General features: G+C 38.2%; 1 protein-coding gene across 1 annotated transcript; it reads left to right on the forward strand.

Moving 5' to 3' along the window:
• Positions 1-193: 193 nt before the first annotated feature.
• LOC135473698 (cryptochrome-1-like) lies at positions 194-20,152 on the forward strand. Its single transcript, XM_064753567.1, has 12 exons — positions 194-271; positions 9,727-9,889; positions 10,488-10,627; positions 11,647-11,789; positions 12,820-12,989; positions 13,686-13,792; positions 14,131-14,271; positions 14,585-14,752; positions 15,670-15,810; positions 16,627-16,784; positions 17,747-17,943; positions 19,188-20,152. Exons 1-12 carry the CDS (start codon positions 221-223, stop codon positions 19,316-19,318), a joined length of 1,710 nt encoding a protein of 569 aa, XP_064609637.1. The 5' UTR covers positions 194-220; the 3' UTR covers positions 19,319-20,152.
• The last annotated feature ends 712 nt before the right edge of the window (positions 20,153-20,864 follow it).

The following is a 20,864-nucleotide window of genomic DNA, read 5'->3' on the forward strand; positions in this document are numbered from 1 at the left end:
GTTGTGTGACTGACAGCACGTAAAGCAGGCAGGGTTATATGACATTGTAGCATTGTTGGCATCAGGGCCATTATCCTTTAGGATATTTTAGGACATTTTTGTTTATGTTCGCATTATTAAGCTTATGCATATTACATTTTTACCTCTTTGAAATAAACACTGTTCATGTATTCGTTTGTTTTCCTATCTTAGCATTAAAGAAGTTGTAACCTAGATTTATATGACGGCTCCTTGGATCATGCCCACTGAAGCCACCCGTTCCCTAATTATGGTAATTATGTGGTGTGGGGGTTGTCATTAAATATGTGCGGGGGCCTCCGTGGCTCAGTCGGTTAGCGCACTAGCGCAGCGTAGTGACCCAAAAGCCTCTCACCAATGCGGTCCCTGTGAGTTCAAGACCAGCTTATGCTGGCTTCCTCTCCGGCCATACGTGGGAAGGTCTGCCAGCAACCTGCGGATGGTTGTGGGTTTCCCGCGGGCCCTGCCCGGTTTCCACCCACCATAATGCTGGCCGCCATAGTATAAGTGAAATATTCTTGAGTACGGCGTAAAACACCAATCAAAAAAAAAACAAAACATTAAATATGTGAGTCTTTCTGAAGTTTCCCACCCTGTTATAATTTAGATATGTTTGCTAACTGTTTATTCTTGTTAATTTCTCCCATGTATTCCTCAGGGATTTTGATAGCAATTTAAAGTAAAAGAAAGCTAAAATATGAAGTAAGGCTTATCATACAGACGGCTGAAAACTATGCCTAAAAAGACTTCATTTTTGTTTTCTTGATTTTCAACAGAGGAAAGGAATTTTTGAGGACATTATTTCAGTAACATTCAGTGTCGTGATTAGAGCTGAAAAAACTCTTCAGACTTCAGAGTACCTGAACTCTGACATTAAGGTCAATAAAGCCCACCTTATAATTCGTGTTTGAAAGCCTTTTCACAAAAATCTGAAAAAATAAATGAAATTATATTTGTGCATGGTTTTAAGTGATCTATTTAGTGATGCCTACTTCGATTTTTTGAGGTCTTTTCCTTTAATTTTGGGTATAACATAAATGTAAGTGGCAGCATACACCTGCTTCATATGTTCTAATGATTTATGGTTTTGAACAGATTTATTACACATGTAATGATCACCTTTATTGTAGTTCATGATAAGCTAAGCTGGTAATTTGATCACCTTGGTTACGTTCACTAGTTCACATGTGAGCTGCTGTACATTCCTGAGAATGACTGATGAATGTGATTTTGCATTAAATAATCAGACATTTCATGATTTTACACTTTTGAAAAACTGATATACTTATAAACCGTACATGTACATTGTATGTTCTTGTTATCCCATTTACATGTGACTAAACACATTATTCGCATAATTTTTATGGTTCAAGAATATATATTTTTTTTGTTTATGTCTGAAGATGTAATATCTGGATTTTCCTCAGCGCTATCAGTATTTGTTTGTTATTTCAGTATCAAACATTATTTTATCCTAATTTGGGCGAAATACTGTCAACATACTAAACTATTATTGCATAGTGAGGGTCGGTTAAATAACATAACATTGCTCTTGTTAAAAGGGAAATGATAGCTCCTTTACGATAATCACAGGATTTTATGAAATCAAAGGATATTTGTGACAAAAATGTAAATGCAGTTAAAGACCGTATGTGATGGTTGTACATACTTCCCATGACAAAGCCCAACTGATTAAAACCAGTCAGAATTTATGTAGATCTCAGCTGCTCGTTATAGGTTTTTGTACATGCACAAACATTGATGATAGCCTTGCTTGTATTTAATGTATGACCATGATTGCCTATGATATTTTGCTTCCATGTTGTCTTTACTAATTGTAACTGTTGTAACTCAATATGTCTTATGTTTCCTGGACCTTAAAATACTTCTCTTTTGCCATCTTTGCATGACACCTTTTTCGTTTCAAACAGTTTCTATTCTGTCCTGATATCACAATGAAGTTGTACGTTATTGGGTGTTTTTATATTTATATATATTTTTATGTAGTCCTCACTTTTTCAAAAGCTGAATCATCCAGTAATAAAGACTGTGAAGTATTGATACAAATTCAGAACAGCTACATGTATTTGTTGACTTATTCATGTATTTGTTTACTTATTCATGTATTTTATCTTTCTGCGATAAAGGTTACCCCACAGGAGTTGTCTTGATCAGATATATGGTCTAATTTAAAACCCTTAATCTGCTGGCACAGTATCTTGTTGTCTGGCAAATATAAAACTTTCATATTAAACACATATGTATATTAAATTGAAAACACTAGCATAGGTCCATCTTTTGACTCCTTGCAGTTGAGGTTTTATGAAAGGTATCTCAGAGCATCTGAAAGCAACATCCGCACAGATGAGTCAGGGCTTGTTCGGATGTGGATAGGGGAGGTGTTGGACAGTGGTAACCTGAACATCTGGACAGATGAGTCAGAGACTGTTTATGTATCTGACATGTGGTATGGGTAGGGTGTAGGACAGTGGTAACCTGAACATCTGGACAGATGGGTCAGGGACTGTTCACGTATCTGACAGATGTGGTATGGGTGAGGTGTAGGACAGTGGTAACCTGAGCATGCGGACAGATGCGTCAGGGACTGTTCACGTATCTGACAGATGTGGTATGGGAAGGGTGTAAGACAGTGGTATCCTGAGCATGTGTACAGATGCGTCAGGGACTGTTCACGTATCTGACAGATGTGGTATGGGTGAGGTGTAGGACAGTGGTAACCTGAGCATCTGGACGGATGAGTCAGGAACTGTTCACGTATCTGACAGATGTGGTATGGGTGAGGTGTAGGACAGTGGTAACCTGAACATCTGGACAGATGGGTCAGGGACTGTTCACGTATCTGACAGATGTGGTATGGGTGAGGTGTAGGACAGTGAAACCTGAACATGCGAACAGATGAGTCAGGGACTGTTCATGTATCTGACAGATGTGGTATGGGGGAAACATAGGACAGTGGTATCCTGAGCATGTGTAGAGATGCGTCAGGGACTGTTCATGTATCGGACAGATGTGGTATGGGTAGGGTGTAAGACAGTGGTAACCTGAGCATGTGGATAGATGAGTCAGGAACTGTTCACGTATCTGACAGATGTGGTATGGGTAGGGTGTAGGACAGTGGTAACCTGAGCATGTGGACAGATGCGTCAGGGACTGTTCACGTATCTGACAGATGTGGTATGGGGGAAGCATAGGACAGTGGTAACCCGAACATGTGGATAGATGAGTCAGGGACTGTTCATGTATCTGACAGATGTGGTATGGGTGAGGTGTTGGACAGTGGTAACCTGAGCATGTGGACAGATGAGTCAGGGACTGTTCATGTATCTGACAGATGTGGTATGGGGGAAACATAGGACAGTGGTAACCTGAGCATGTGGACAGATGAGTCAGGAACTGTTCACGTATCTGACAGATGTGGTATGGGTGAGGTGTAGGACAGTGGTAACCTGAGCATCTGGACGGATGAGTCAGGGACTGTTCATGTATCTGACATGTGGTATGGGTGAGGTGTAGGACAGTGGTAACCTGATCATGTAACCATGTTCCTTACAGATATGACTGTTTAAGAATATCTTATGTCAGTCACAGGTGTTGCTTTGGCCACCAGCTCACACCAGCCAGGCTCTCTGTTTATGGGATACTGGTGAGGGGTAATTTGCAAGATCATTACAAGTGTGGGTTTACACATTTATTTATCTCTTCTAATCAACTCTCCACAGGTTTTATGCCACCAGGGCTGGCTTTACCCAGCAAAACTGGCTCTCACCTGATGGTTTTAAGTGGAGCTTGGTGCTCAGGGAAAAGCCTTAATTTCCCTATACATATACACTCAAAGTGCTGGCTTGCTTGCCGTTACACAAGGAATTACAGATTTATAGATCAAGAACTCCTCTGTTCTTGTGTTTTACTCTCTGATACCTGCTACAGAAAAATCATAGAGCTAGCTTGGATGACTGCAGGGTATTATCCCAGGGAGTCCCTGTACTGTTATGACAACAGCTTTGTTGCTGGAAGCAGAGCACAAGGTTGAAGACATATGACATCTCCAGGAAATGTGATAATGTGCTTACAGTGGCCATAACAACATGGGTTTAAATTTCCCTGTGGCATTACACTGAGACATGTATAGCTCTTTTACACAGGTCTGCAGTGGATTTCCATGAGGTCTACATGTAATTTTTTTCCTCTGCCACCCCTGCAGCGTATTGTTGTTGTGTCTGTCTATCTGTGTGAGTGTGTATCCACCCGACTCTGGGGGAACCAATGTTCAGTTTAGGGGTTGTATCATCGGAACAGTTTCCTGCACAAAACTCAAACCTTCCTGTACATGTAAGATAAGTTAAAACATTTAATATTGTGCAACCTTTAATAGCCTGATTTTGTTTTACATGAATAAGGCAGTATGAGAATACAGTGTAAATTTTTGTTTTCGTTCTTGTTTGAAATAGGCTACATCTGTTTAAATAGGTACTGGTACATAAAATTATTCAAAGGTTCTTAAAATTCGGTTTCTAATTTTAAGATGGTCATTATAACTTATTTTGGATGTTATTTTCCAAGGTACTATTAAATGCATCTTTATTACTGAAATAACAACCATCTGATTTCCCTTAATACACAGTTTATTATACAAAATTTCCTTTTGTAGTGGTGCTCAAAACATTTCTTAAAGTAATTAACCGTAAGAGGCTACTGTAATATGCGGTTCAGGAGTAAGCAGAGTGTTTCCTTGGTAACTGTGTGCATGATGATTGGCAAGGCTGTATACAGGTGTGCCACTTCAAGCTGTGTTTGTTCGAAGCCTTGTAAGTCACAACCTTGACAAGACAATCTGAAGACAACATTATCCATGTATAGCTGTAGTTAAAACGGCTACATAAAATGAAAATTAATCTGTTTTGTTGGGTTGTTTTTCTTATTGCATTCTTTTTTGGACAACACTGAGAATAATACTGAGCTGCTAAAATGCTTACATGCACAAGTTGACATTTTTTTTAAAATTAAGTATAGATTAAAGGAGGCTAAGCTCGTCTCTCTCGTGCTTCAGGTGCACAAGCATTGTGATAAACGTCTCTCATGCTTCAGGTGCACAAGCATTGTGATAAACGTCTCTCATGCTTCAGGTGCACAAGCATTGTGACAAACGTCTCATGCTTCAGGTGCACAAGCATTGTGATAAACGTCTCTCATGCTTCAGGTGCACAAGCATTGTGAAAAATATCTCTCGTGCTTCAGGTGCACATTCATTGTGAAAAATATATCTCTCATGCTTCAGGTGCACAAGCATTATGAGCTGGGGACCTTTTTTCTGTTATAAATAAGTATTATGTGCTAACAATGGTTACACTGAGCATATGCTGCGGCACAATGATTCCATCTAGGGCATATTTTGACACTTTTCTATACATACTGCTGATTTCAAACAGAACCATTTGACTAGTGTACAAACCCATAAACATGTATACTAGAAAGGTTCACTTCATAAGCAACATGTGACGTTTGATCTTTTTTTTTTATTATTCCATTCAGATAATATTGAGTATGGTGGAAAACACCCAGTCAGATACATGAATAAATACAGGCCTATTCCTTCAGTACAGGTCAGGTCAGAATTTTATTTCTTCGGCCCTTCATAGAAACTGCAGGTTGCCGAGTAATGTCTGGGACCTTCGTGGCATGAGGTAGCCATATGCGTCCATTTCAGATGAGCTGTGCGGTTTTGGTTTAAAGCACAGCTTCATGTTCAGAGGAAGAAAATAATTGAATGGTTTTCTTTCCCTCTCAACTATTCGAGTGCTTAATATTTACCTCTTTTTTAGGTTTTTGAATTTTAGCTTACAATAATTAGACTACCGGTACTGGAGGCATTGTTAGACTGTCATTACAAACACAGCACGTGGTGCTGAAGATTGTGGCCAGATCATGACTGTGGACTTTCAGGTGCAGTTTACACTGTTGCACTATGAAAACACATTGTATATTAACTGCACTTCTCATGTTTGATTGTCTTCGTTAGTTTAACAAGTTTGTCTACATTGTGCTGCATTGGGAGATTTAATTAATTTTAGTTTTTAATTACTTTTGGTTAATTTTCATGATCATGTGATCACATGAACAGAGGCCTAGTTTGTATAGTCCATGTAAAGTTTCAACTCTGGGATATATACAAGCATACATTTCTTAACCTAATGTGAACACTAATTTTCCCGTCATAACAGTATGAGGGCACTGTTTTTAGGGACTTACATGCACATGTCATGGTTACCCTCTGCGTTCAGGTTTTAGGAAATTTGATTTTTTCACACTATGCATAGGGCCCTTACAGTTACAATGGTAGTTCACTGTTGCTCTCTAATCTGAATCCTCTGTGAAGCTCTGTGATGCTGCATAGGCAGCACCTTTAAGTCACATGTTGTGTGTCAGTTATCTGGTGATTTACTCAAAGTACACCGTTTCTTCCACCCATAAAATTAGCTGCTGTCACATGAGTGATTACTTCTTAAACAGAGTGCTAACGCAAGAATAAAATAATTAAACACATATTTTACATCATGAGAAGTGTCACAAGAAAAAATTACTGTAAATCTTCAAATCTTTCCATGTTTGCAAGGTGTTTATTCAAGCATGTTCTGAAGGCGTACTCCGTGTAGACTGATAAAATTATAGTTTTTGTGTAGCCCTGAAATTGGCTGATCCTGCTAATGTAGTTTTGTCTCCAAACTCATGAAAAGGTTGAAGAATTAGGATATACTGACTCTAAATTACCATACCGGTATATTTTTTTCATCAGTTGAATGGACAAACACAGTGTTTTTGTTATGTTTGGTAATTTCTATCAGATTGACGTTGTTGTCAGGAGACAGTCAGGCTATGGTGACAGTTCAAGGTTAATCAAGCTTGCTTATTTTGTCTGTTACCACAGCAACACTGCAGATACGACTATAAACCAGTTGGATTTCTTCTTTTAGTTATTGCCATTGTCACAAATTCTGGTGAACCATGTAGTATCAGTCTGGTATATGGTGACATTTATATAACTGTTTTATTTATTTATTCATTTGAGTGGTGCTTTACGGTGGCCTGCATTATGGTGGGAGGAAACCGGGCAGAGCCCAAGGTGAAACCCATGACCATCTGCAGGTTGTTGACAGACCTTCCCACATGTAACTGTTTTAATTTGTATGTTTGGTTATTTATGTGTACATCCACAGACTCAAGGTTCTCTTGCTTACTAAACCTACATACTAAACATAACTGTATTTTAACAATGAAAACATTCTTACACAAGATCACCTGACCATGAGATAACGTCCTGAAATGTAAAATATATTTATTTATTTATTTCTTCTTTAATCTATAGTTCATGTGCACCCCCCCCCCCCCAAAAAAAAGAACATTTGGGAAAAGTAAGACACCAGTATTGGATATGGAGACTCATCATATGTAGATATATGTAAACACCGTCACACTAATGGACACCTTAAATATCAAATGTCCCTCAAAAAAGTGAACCACGTTTTGACAAGTATATTTTCTCAGTGACAGATAAATCAAATTCAATGAAAATTTTCAGAAACCTTAGGGTATCATCAACAAGCCTGCAAAATATCAAAAAGATCAGATGTAAATTATGCGAGTATTGTACAATTCAAAACAGTAACAGGCTAGCCTTGAGTATAAGTTATTCAACCGGTAGAGGATTCTGCTGGAAGGCATCTGTCACTGAGCAACTGGCATCATGTGGACAAACATGTGCCTTGGCAGAGGCATGATGTGTGCCATTTTCACAGCCTACAAGTACGTAGGAAATGATGATGTATCCAAGGATACAACTAAAACCTAAAATCACTAATGTATATCTGTATAACCTTTTTGTGGGGAGGGGGAAGCAAAGTGTGATATGCCTTCAGGCATACTGTGTGCTACTAGCTACATTGTTACTTTGACTACACGATTATCTCTCAGCAGTTGTTGATTTATAAAGGAGAGGCTGCACCTTGAAATTAGCAATAGACTATAGTTCCATTGGCTGTGGTAAGCCATGTAGAAGTCTTTGACACTGTGTGTGACAGGCATTTGAGTGAGCTGATCACAGGCGTCCTCTACTCAGCTGCCATCCATTAACCAGGTGAGATCCTATATGCATAGCTTTCTGAATTTATCCTATACTTTTTATTATGAAGTTTTTACATGTATATCACTTGGAAAGATGTGTTTCTAATATGGAAAATGCTGCCATGTACCTAGCTTATTTGGAAAAAATGATACAATAATGAAATGTTTTTTTTTGTGGTGGGATCTCATTACTTGCCTTATATAATGCATGTGCCATATCCTGAATTTTTGTAGCCTACGATATAAATTTTAACTTTATTCTCGACCCTTTGGTCAATTGCTGCCAACTTTATATCAGTGAATTAACCTGTAATTAACTGAGCCACAGAGGCCCCTGTTATCTTGTTGTGCCTTGTACTTGTTGGATAACTACTGATCATTTTACTACCATCATAGAAGGTGTTGTTCATGTGCGTGTGCCATTGAAAGTGTTGGTAATATTTATTCTGTCCAAGCAAATACTGCGTAATTCATGATCATACCTGACAGTTAAGCCCTTGTTAATTGGCCTATTTAACAAGTGCATTGTTCTAGCCACAGTCAGCAGACCCCTGATAAAACACCACTCTGGCCAGTGAAGCTGTAGCTTTACATCAAGGGGTTTATACCTGACAAAAACTGGTAGATTGCTCCAGGTACTCTGGTTTCCTCCACCGATAAACCAGATCACTGTTGTACAGGTGAATATTTTTATCCTTGCTGCATATACATGTGTAGGGACTTCCAGTGCTCAGATTGTCCATCTGTATGTCTGTAATTTTTACCTTGTCAATGCATCTCCTACAGTTTTGGTGAAACTTTGCAGGCATAATGGAGAACATTTGAGGCTTCAAATGTGTTGTTTGCATTGCACAGCATCAATTATTTCCAGAGTGAAGGTCTTTTGAACATACATGTAGAATGGAAATTGAAGTTATGTGTCATCTTTCACAGATATCTAGTATGTCCAGTCCCATTGCATGTGTTATTTGGGTAGTGCAGCATCAATTATGGCCTTTTTATCATAGAATTGGAATTAGTGAGTCCTCCTGTAGCTGTGATTGGATTTTCACGCAACTTTATAGACATGATAGCGTACGCATGATAATGTGCATGTGCTATTCAGGTTGCAGTACATCAATTGTTTCCAGTGTTATTGCTCTTAAACATATAGGCGACTCTGTGACTAGTGGCAGCACAATGACCCAGGAACCTCTCACCAATGTGATTGAAGTGATGGAGTCCTAGTTCAGCATATGCTGGTTTCCTCTCTGGTCTGTCAGCAATCTGCGAAAAGTCATGAGTTTCGTCCAGGCTCTACTTTCCATCCTCCCACCATAATGCTGACTGCCATCGTATAAGTGAATTATTCTTGAGTCCATGTAAATATCATGGTAAAGGTCAAGTCACTCTGTGGCTCAAGCTTCAGCTGAAGATGTGTTCATATGTTACAGCTGATAACAAAATGTTCAGTGGCTTTGTTTTTGCTTAGGCCATATGTGAGAAAATGTTAAATTAGTTGTTTGATTGACAGATTGATTAGTTTTTTTTTAATGACTGATTCCTTGGTCGATTAATATTTGATTTCCCTAGGTCATCATTTTCATCAGTATGCCAGGAGACAAGAATTACACTGATGTCACCATCCATTGGTACCGCCATGGTCTGAGGCTGCATGACAACCCTGCCCTTCTGGAAGGGATAAAGAATTGTGGCGCGTTTTATCCAGTTTACATCCTGGATGGAAAAGTTGCAGGTAATTTTCACTAGTTCTTCTCTGTGAGTCAGCCTTGTTCCTTCTCCTCTCAATTACCCACCTAATAATAATTTTAAAAAACCTACATTGTGCAATAAAATAAAATAAAAGTTATTTCGTGCTATTTACAAATACCAAATGCAAAAATTATATGATTATTTGTATTCTTGTGATACCTTAAACATGTGTTCTCCTTATGATTTTGCTATATGTATGCCATATCATGCAAAACCCTCAGTATGATAGCCTCATGGCTTGATGCTCAGCATTTCGGAGCGGAGTAGAGGCAGTGGTGTGCTCAGTATCCGTATACTGTCATTAGGTGAGGTGTTATGTGTGGTGTCTTCTTACATGATGCTTTTGTGGGGCGACACTAAACCTTTCTGCAAATTCATTTGGTAGTGCAAGTGTATTTTTTAATGCATTTCTCACTGAAAAAAATTTATTCTCTCTGAATCCATTATGATAGCTATAAATCCACAAGACATAAATTACTGCCATAATCAAAACATTATGGTGAATATATTGCATTCAGACATGCTCATATAAACATGTGACAAAATAGGGTAGCTGACATGTGTTTATTGTCCTTGTTTAGGAACAGAGACAGCTGGTTATAACCGCTGGCGTTTCCTACTGGAGTCTCTAGAAGACCTGGACAGGTCTTTTAAAAAGCTGGGTGGTCAGTTGTATGTTTTCAAGGGGGATCCCGTCGATATCTTCAGGAAACTCTTCAGTGTGAGTGTCTTTTTTCAGTAGTAAAACATCGTATTGTTACACCATGTTTGTGGTGCTTGATAACTATTACAGGATGTTTAGCAGCTACCCATGGCCAGAGTCTACAGGTGGTGGTTCAAAAGCCTGTCAGCTAATTCAAGTTGAACTTTAAGGTTTTTATGGTTGGAATGAAAATTAAGCTTTCAATGCAATAACCTTTGAATAATTTAGATGCATGTATATCTATAAATTCTATTTAATTGTATCATCCAGTAGTCGGCTGTGAGCAAATATTTTGACCCTCGTTTGAGAAAACTTATTGCTGAACATTTGTTTCATTCTTTGGAAACATCTGATGATAGCAGATAGCATTTCTGTTGTACTAAAAAATCACAGTGGAGTTGTGTAAAATGATGTCTGTTCTGCCAAGGGTGTTAATCGTTGCCATTACAGGACACTGCAGTTTAGACCTTATGCATTGGAGAGCAGTATATAAAGATGAATTGCAGTAGTTGACATTTGTGAATGTGCTTACGGCACATTGTCAATTTGTATGCTATAGCTTCAAAGAGAAACATTACATGTGTCACAAGAACAAACAAAGAAGATGCTGCTGGGATTTCCATGGTTACCTCTCTTAACAGCTTCCATATACTGAGTACCTTAGCAGATGTAAAGGGAAAAAACATTTATTTGGTTTAAAGAAGCTATGGTTTTTGCTGTCCTGGTGGATGCAGTTTTTTGTGCTTGTGCTAGTAACATCTTAAGGAAAAAAAACCAAACAGTTTTGAATATTTAGTTAACCCAGTTGATGTCATAATTTTGATTACAGAAATTCTGGAAAGGAGTCAAGAAGGATTTCATATCAATATCTTTCTCAGAAGCATATATTAAAGTAAAGGTTTTATAAAGGGAATGTACATTTCAGTCTGTCAAAGAAATTTTGTCCATCTTCCAACACACGAACACCTTTGTAAACAGGTAAAAAGGATATTGATGTGTAACATTACAAAGTGGCTGCTTGTATGTCATCTGAACAGGAGTGGAATGTGACAAAGCTGACATTTGAGCAGGATCCGGAACCCATCTGGCGAGAGAGAGATGAGCTGGTGAAGAATCTGTGTATCCAGAGGAAAGTCACCTGTATAGAGATGGTCTCCCACACACTCTGGGACCCTAGGCTGTAATGTACCTCTTCTTATTCTACCACTGAACTGTACAGATCCAGGAGATCTGTACAGAGGCAGCCTCCCACACACTCTGGGACCCTAGGCTGTAATGTACCTCTTCTTATTCTACCACTGAACTGTACAGATCCAGGAGATCTGTACAGAGGCAGCCTCCCACACACTCTGGGGCCCTAGGCTGTAATGTACCTCTTCTTATTCTACCACTTAACTGTACAGATCCAGGAGATCTGTACAGAGGCAGCCTCCCACACATTCTGGGGCCCTAGGCTGTAATGTACCTCTTCTTATTCTACCACTTAACTGTACAGATCCAGGAGATCTGTACAGAGGCAGCCTCCCACACACTCTGGGACCCTAGGCTGTAATGTACATGTACCTCTTCTCATTCTACCACTTAGCATAGTGATCAAGGAAACCTGTATAGAGATGGTCTCCCACATGATCTAGGACCGTAGGCTGTAATGTATCTCTTCTTATTCTACCACCTTACATGGTGATGAAGCAGACTTGTGTAGAGATGGTCTCCCACACACTTTTGAACCCAAGACTGTAATGTAATTCCTTTCCCCTGCTTGATATAGTGACCAAGGATTGTGCCTACAATGAAATGCACTGTTTCCACCAATGAATGACAATGTATTACAGTACTTTATTAAGTTTCTTCTTCTTTCAAGTTGGCATTTCTTGAAAAAGTACTTGTATACTGGAATATACATGTATCATAATTGAAATTAGTGCTATTATCCTAATTCTTCAACCTTTTCACATGTGAAAGAGCAGCTTTTAGTGCAATATATGTACATTTGTAATTTGATTTTGGAGACTAAACTACAGTGGTTGGATTGGCTGCTTTCAGGGCTTCAGAAAAAATATAAGTTTAACAGTCCACAAAGATGAAAACCTTCAGAATATGCTTGAATAAACACTTTGCAGGCAGGTGAAAAGGTTGAAGTATTACAGTACTTGATATTACACTAACATTGATTTCTGATATTTAGGACAATGAAATTGTTTCATCTTTAGGATAAGTAAGAAGAATGGCGGTGTTCCCCCGGTTACTTACATGCTCTTCAACCAAGTAGCCCGCTCTCTTGGGCCTCCCAGTCACCCCATGCCTCTCCCGGACTTTCAAGGCATAAGCCTCCCTGCCAAGGACAATAATGGATTTCGTGTTCCATCATTGGAACATTTAGGTAAGTCTGTGTTTTTTTATAATTCTTGCCTTAAACTGATGTGGAAGAAGCTGGAAGAAACATGAAATAGATGGGTTTTATGTCTGAATATGTACAGTGTAGATTAGGGTGTGGCCAATTATACGAATGTACAAAAAAAAGTCTTGTTCTTGGGGAGTAAAAATGGCCTTAAACTACAGTTTCTCCCAGTAACACTGAGCCAGTTTGTTCACCATAATGTTGTATCCGAAAATTTGTGACCAATGAAGGAAAATAAGCTTAAAGTAGAAGGGTAAGTTTTACACATAAATTATGCCCTAATTCATAACATTTAAGTAAGTAAAAAAAAAATTGGCTTAATTTTTCTTTCCCACATAACCATAATTTTTATTTTTCATAAATCCTTGAAACTATTACAAATGTATTCAAATGGCTTGGAAATTTATTGGCTGAAGGCAGATTAAACAGAAGTCCTCTGTCTAAGCAAATACTGGACAACTTTTATGTTTTATACATTAATAAAAGAGAACTATAGCATGAAAGTATCTACTGTGCTCTAGAACTTTATCCAGCCCTATGGTGGGAGGAAACCAGGCAAAGCCCTAGAAGTGTATATTAAGTGTGTTTTGTATTTGTTCTATTTGTGATGACACATGTTACCTAGTCTGCCTCTCTGTCTGTGAACAATTGCCATATCGGTTGTGGATGTAATTGAAGGGATCAAACCTGAATGTGATGAACAGAACAAGCGTGTGAACAAATGGGAAGGAGGAGAGACTGTGGCACTCACCCTGTTTGAGACCAGGAGGAAGATAGAGGAAAAGGTGAACTTTATGTTTTATACTTTCACATTTGGGAAAAATCTATTGCAAATCATATAAACTGAATTCTAAGCATTTTTGAAGCTCAGTTGCATATTTAATGGGTAAGGGCACGGAATTGTTTAAGAAAGGCTGCTAGACAATACAAATTGAAAAAGAACAAAATTTTTAGCACAAGATATATTTGTGTGGAATGCACAGTCCTGTTATTTGACTACCAAATGTATGTTAATGCAAGTGAAAGTCAAATAAAAATCACATTGGATTGTTGCTGCTTTGGTGGGTTTTTAAGAGATCAGACTTCTTCAGGAGCTTTTCTATGGTGTGTTGTTCTTGGACAGGCCTTTGAAGCAAACAAGGTACTTCCCAATCAGAGCCAGGTAGATCTGATAGGCCCACCTGTCAGTATGAGTGCTCACCTACGCTTTGGCTGCCTGTCTATCCGCACACTCTACTGGGGCATAGTGGACACCTACAAAAAGGTATGCTTTTTACAATTTTCTTTGTTCTGTATATGTGGAGGTAAAAATATGGATTTTGAAAATGAAAAGAGAACTTTATCAAAGGTGTAACTAGCGCATTTCTTTCGCACAAAAAAATCCCATCTTAGGAATTGTTCTTCAACACTGATTGCATATTTTTTTAAAGTTGACCATTGCTATATGCATGAAAAACTCTTACTGGATGTATGGTGTTACACAGCAATAAATAAACAATGACATATTTGAGTAAAAATCGCAGTGCCAAATTTGAAGACCAAGGTCCTTGGTTTGGTTATATATTTTTACATGACAGGTTAAAAGTGAAGAAGCACCCCTGTCTGCCACAGCTCAGTTAATGTGGAGGGAATACTTTTACACCATGTCCCTGAACAACATCAAGTACAACAAAGTGGAAGGAAACCCCATCTGCTTAAATGTGCCTTGGCATACTGATGATGAGAAGCTCAACAGGTGGCTATACGTGAGTTGTGACAGATCTACTTGTGATGGTTTTGAGATCAAATAAATTTAGATGAAGCGGTATATTGTTCAGACCACCAAGAATGTTGTGAGAATATAGAAAATGTATCGGAATATTAATTCTTTTAATGTACTGTACATTACAGCTATCTGTTTTACCACTGACTTGTGAATGGAACAGGAAAACTGAATACATGTATTTGAGCATAAATCAAGCACTAACAGCCATCAAAAAATACAACACATTCATCCCAGCAGTGCACCTTGTAAAATTCAAACTTGGACTGTTTTTGATCTATAAGAGATATGGATTGGACGCTGATTGGATGATAGTGGGGATAGGATTTCCTGGGTTAAAGCCATCGGCCTAAGCCACGTTTGAATAAATCTAGAGTACCTAGAATTTATGGTGTTAAAATGATTCTAAACATTGAAAATGTTATACTCCTTCTTGTACCACTTATAGTGTTATAATGATTGTAAACATTGAAAATGTTATACTCGTACTTGTACCACTTATAGTGTTATAATGATTGTAAACATTGAAAATATTATACTCATACTTGTACCACTTATAGTGTTATAATGATTGTAAACATTGAAAATGTTATACTCGTACTTGTACCACTTATAGTGTTATAATGATTGTAAACATTGAAAATATTATACTCATACTTGTACCACTTATAGTGTTGAAATGATTCCAAACATTGAAAATATTATACTCATACTTGTAGCACTTATAGTGTTATAATGACTTTAAACATTGAAAACATTATACTCATACTTGATTTTATATAGTGACCTGCATTATAAATCTTTATGAACATTATTTTGAAAGGTATCATGTGCACAAACATCTGATTGAGATTTGATGACTGGTAAAGCCTTTTTACTTGTTGATGTTTTCTTTGCTAGGGTCAGACAGGTTTTCCATGGATTGATGCGATCATGAACCAGCTACGCCATGAGGGCTGGATTCACCAGGTAGCTAGGCATGCCACAGCCTGCTTTCTGACCCGCGGGGACCTCTGGCTGAGCTGGGAGAAGGGGCTTGAGGTGGGACTTTTAATAATAAACATGTTACAAGAAGAAAGACTCCTGGCTGAGTGACAGTCATCTGGTGGTTACGTTCTAACCCAGATCATGCTGGTACTATAAACTTTGAAAGGGTCATTTGGTTTTTAGATAATTGTTTAGTCTTTTTGTTATTAAATGTATAAACGTTTAACTCCATGATTTTCCCCATCATTTCTCTACTGTTATGTGACTTTTTGTGAAACTTTCTTCACATACCCATGCTATAGTAATTGTGGTGAAAAATAGTTGCCTAACATTTTTGCCAGCTCACATGATACAATAGGACTGTACTTTTAGCGAGTTTATACTCAAAACACTCATATTGAAAATGTCAGTTTACAGGGACTAAATTGGGATTCCTGTCCTTTGTCTTTATTTGTTTGATTGTTGTGGAAAACCATCTTTTGCCTTTTCTACGATGCTTCATTGAGGCAGCACTGAAATTACCAAGATTGCAACTTTCCTCCTGTAAGGTGTACGTCGATGTAAAGTATGGCCAAAATGATGTTGACAAGAACATTGGCCTCATACTAACATCTTGTGGATAGTCTCTAACAGTCATAACTTGATGCTTCTTATTTTACTACAAATCTTTAAAAAGGAAATCTACACGACTGAATGTCAGACCCAGGATATTATTGGTTAACAATACAATTAAGGAGAAGTGATAATTGCTATCTCAGCTGACGGAAGTGTTTATTATGCATGTATGTACAAATCTCTTCTGTATTGTTGAAACCACCCCAAATGTTACATGCAATCCATCTTACAAGGGCTAGTGTTCTCTGATTTTAGGTATTTTATAAATATTTGCTGGATGCTGATTGGTCGGTGTGTGCTGGGAACTGGATGTGGGTCGCAAGCTCTGCGTTTGAGGATGTCCTCCAGTGTCCAAAGTGTTTCTGTCCAGTACGCTATGGTATCCGCATGGACCCTAAAGGAGCCTATATCAGGTAGCAACACATATTCTTGGAATCTTGATGATTCAATCCTGCATCACTAAGGGTACAGTATACAGTGTTACTTCATTAATTACACAACCACTCAGTGATTGTTAACATGCATGTCAATATTTCAGGGTCAGCAAACATCAGCTGAGCCCAATACAAAGTTTTTTCTAATAAATTTATCCCACTCAAGACCACAACCATGCAAGTTGCTGTATCCACTTAAATTGACCGAGCATGCTTTTGTCGACAATAAGAAATTCAGCATCATTAACATTCAAATAACCTCTACCCTTTTCAGCATATGTGCATGTATGCCAAACTTTCAAACAGTAAAATTCTCCTGATCTTTAAACTTGTTTTGATAACATTAATTGAGTTGATTTTGATGATTTTTGAGGTAATTTCTTCCACCAATGTTTCCGCAATACAACATTTCATTTTAATAGCCCAGCTAACAACTGGTGGAGAACATTTCAAAGGGAGATAATTTACTGCACGCTGTATAAGCTCATAGCAAAGACCATGTGCAATGTTATGCCTTCCACCAAGTAATAGAAACATTGAGTCTGGGAACTTCTGTCAGATGGTTGTGGGAACTGACCTGGTCTTTGTCCATCAGAGGCTAATCTCATACCATGATGGAACACTCAATAACTAGCAGTCCTACATGTATATGAAGAGCAAAATTAAACGCAAGATACTTTATTTCTGTGGTACGACCAGATTACCAGGTAGGCCTGTGGTATGAAAGCCATTCTACTGCTCAAAATGCTCAACAGACGTTTTCAATATTCGCCCGAACTATACATTTACATGTATTGAGCTGACATGAAAACACAGTGAGGCCATAAATGGTAATACAGAAACAATCTTTTTTTTTTTAATTTCATTAAATTTGGTTTTTGGTCAATATTCTATTTTAGTTTACATGACTGAACGTTTCTGTTTGTATGTGTGTATTGCAGGCGCTATGTTCCCGTACTGAAGGAGATGCCCCTGAAGTACCTATTCAGCCCATGGACAGCCCCTCTATTAGTGCAGGAAAACGCCCAGTGTATTGTCGGCAAAGATTACCCCAAACCTATAGTGGACCATTACAAGGCTGCCAAAGAAAACAAAAAGTACATGGACGAGGTTAAAGAGCTCCTTAAAAGGGAAAAAGGTAGTGTACTGGTCAGTGAAAGAAAAGAGCATTCTGATACCTCTGTATTGTACCTTCTGAATAATTACAGACAACTGCAAATCGAGACACATTGAAAGTAAGCGGGTAGATGTTGATTTAAGACACAGCTCAGCAAGGCATCATGCTATACATTTTCTAAAAATGCATCTGAAATTATTGAGAACGTACGATAACCTTTACTTGTTTTCCACTACAGTCTAATTTTTTTTTCCCCACTATAATCTAACTCTTGAAAACTTGCCGACAAACTTAGTATACGCCCATATTGGTGGAACATGAATAGTCTCTCAATGTTTTATAAAAGAAAAATTACCTTCAAAAAGAAAGCTGCCCCCTGGTTAAGCCATAGCAGACAAAAGTCTGTAAAGAAAGGCTGTGTATTTCACCTTTAAAGTGTCAGCGCTCATTTGCTAAGCTATCAAGTGTAACAAACTTCATAACAAGAGCGAGCGGTCAGTGAGGTGATGTGTTCAAATCCATTGCATGCTTTGGAGATTTCTTTTGGTACATGGTTTTATTTGGACTGTCATGCTTGCTTCCTCTCCGGCCGTACGTGAGAAGGTCTGCCAGCAACCTGCGGAGGGTTGTGTGTTTCCACCATGCTCACCATAATGCTGGCCGCCGTCGTATAAATGAAATATTCTTCAGTACGGCATAAAACACCAATCAAATAAATACATAAATTATTTGGACTATTTTCTGATTTCCTCCATCCATAAATTTTACAGTTGTTATGTAAATAAAATATTTTTAAAAAATCAATGAATCAAAGTTTGTTAGGTTCATGTGCGTACATGTATTGCCCAGGACTAGTGAATGAAATAAATGACCAAAATAATCTTGAGTGTTGATCAGAATTACTGTGCCGGTGAATTAATCAATGAATGAAACCTTTATTTAAATCTCAAAACTGAATGGGGGCCTCTGTGGCTCAGTTGGTTAGCGCGCTAGCGCAGCGTAATGATCCAGGAGTCTCTCACCAATGCGGTTGCTGTGAGTTCAAGTCCAGCTCATGTTGGCTTTCTCTCCGGCCGTATGTGGGAAGGTCTTGCAGCTACCTGCGGATGGTCGTGGGTTTCCCCTGGGCTCTGCCCGGTTTCCACCCACCATAATGCTGGCTGCTGTCGTATAAGTGAAATATTCTTGAGTACGGTGTAAAACACCAATCAAAAAAAAAAAAAAAAATCAAAACTGAATGTGAAAATGGCATTGATATGTTACAGACAAGCCTCATTGTGCACCTTGTAACCAGGCTGAAGTAGGACAGTTTGCCTTCCTTCCAGAGTACGAAGATCCCCAGATAAAGTGTCTTGCCAGCGAGACTTGCCACGCTCTTAAGATTGACACCGACTAAACTGTTTGTCAGCCTTTTTTTGTTTTCATTCTTGGTCGAGTTCATAAAAAAGTGGGAATCACTTGTCATAACTTAATGACACAGACAATCATCATGGCTACCTAATGTAAATCTTCACAAATAATGGTTAGAATACAAACACATTTTGACATTTAACACCTGGTGGCTACAGTTTAACAACTGTTATGTTTATTCAATTATATTTATTATTATTATTTATTTATTCTTCTCCCATGTAAAGGAAAAATGCCTTGAACTAAATCACTGGGTTTTTTTTCTTAATGATTTAAAAATTTCTGTTTTGACCTGTAAAGAATCAGCATGATGGATTTAGTAATCTCTATATTTGTCATAATTCATTTCTGTATTTGTAATGGTTATCATATATATATGAAAGCTAATATGGTTGTCAAATTAGTACATGTACAGTGTAGCAGGTGAAAATGAGTATATGCGGATGTAAAAAATAAAATATGTTTTTGGTGTAATGTTTGATAAGATTGCTGTCCATTCTTGAAGAGCTTTCACTCATCCACACATGGCTAATTGTCTGCACATTGTCAGAGGTCCTCTTAATCCACATCACCCATTCTTACCTTCCTGTTCCTTTTGTGCTTTTACACATTTTCACCAATAACTATGGTAGCAAAACGTAACTATCTGTTATGAATGAATGTGATGTTATATGACAGTAAAACCATCCCCACTCGTTTGGTCCGTGCAGGACCAGATTATGGTTGTTGTTTCTGAGTTATGAATATGTAGAGCCTCGTCTGGATAGAAATGCTCACTGGATATACATGTAATCATGATGTACTTTGATAGCCAGATGATTGTGCCCCTGTTTAACACTACTGTCAATCAGTAATAAATGTACAATTCTTGTGTATTCTAGCTGTGGTGTCATTTACATATATTTTTTCACGTGACATGGTGATTCTTTTGCTCAGCATTTGGCCTCTTTGTACTGAGTATGTGGCAAGTACCGGTATTCCAAGGCATACTGATAGCTATTATTAGATAACAGTAGCTATGGTGTTCACAATGCAGATTCATATCTCACTGGGCATACTTCAGTTGTCATCATTATGAACAGTGCAGTGCGATATCTGTCACTGGGTATACATGTACTTCAGCTGTATCATTATTCACAGTGCAGTGTGATATCTGTCATTAGACATACTTCAGCTGTAATCACTGTTCACAGTGCAGAGTGATATCTGTCACTGGACATACTTCAGCTGTCATCATTGTTAACAATGCAATGTGATATCTGTCACTGGACATGCTTCAGCTGTAATCATTGTTAACAATGCAGATTCATATCTGTCAGTGGGCATACATGTACTTCAGCTGTGATCATCGTTCACAGTGCAGTGCGATATCTGTCACTGGGTATACATGTACTTCAGCTGTATCATTATTCACAGTGCAGTGTGATATCTGTCACTGGCCACGTTTCAGCTGTAATCATTGTTCACAATGCAAACTGATATCTGTCACTGGGCATACTTCTACTGTAATCATTGTTAACAGTGCAGAGCAA

This window comes from Liolophura sinensis, chromosome 1, assembly GCF_032854445.1.
Source record: "Liolophura sinensis isolate JHLJ2023 chromosome 1, CUHK_Ljap_v2, whole genome shotgun sequence".
Classification (NCBI taxonomy): Eukaryota; Metazoa; Mollusca; class Polyplacophora; order Chitonida; family Chitonidae; genus Liolophura; species Liolophura sinensis.

Coding starts and splice junctions, on each gene's coding strand:
- LOC135473698 (XM_064753567.1), top strand. CDS start 221: ATGACGGCTCCTTGGATCATGCCCACTGAAGCCACCCGTTCCCTAATT. Junction 14,753..15,669: donor AGCTCAACAGGTGGCTATAC/GTGAGTTGTGAC, acceptor TTTCTTTGCTAG/GGTCAGACAGGTTTTCCATG. Junction 16,785..17,746: donor CCTAAAGGAGCCTATATCAG/GTAGCAACACAT, acceptor TGTGTATTGCAG/GCGCTATGTTCCCGTACTGA.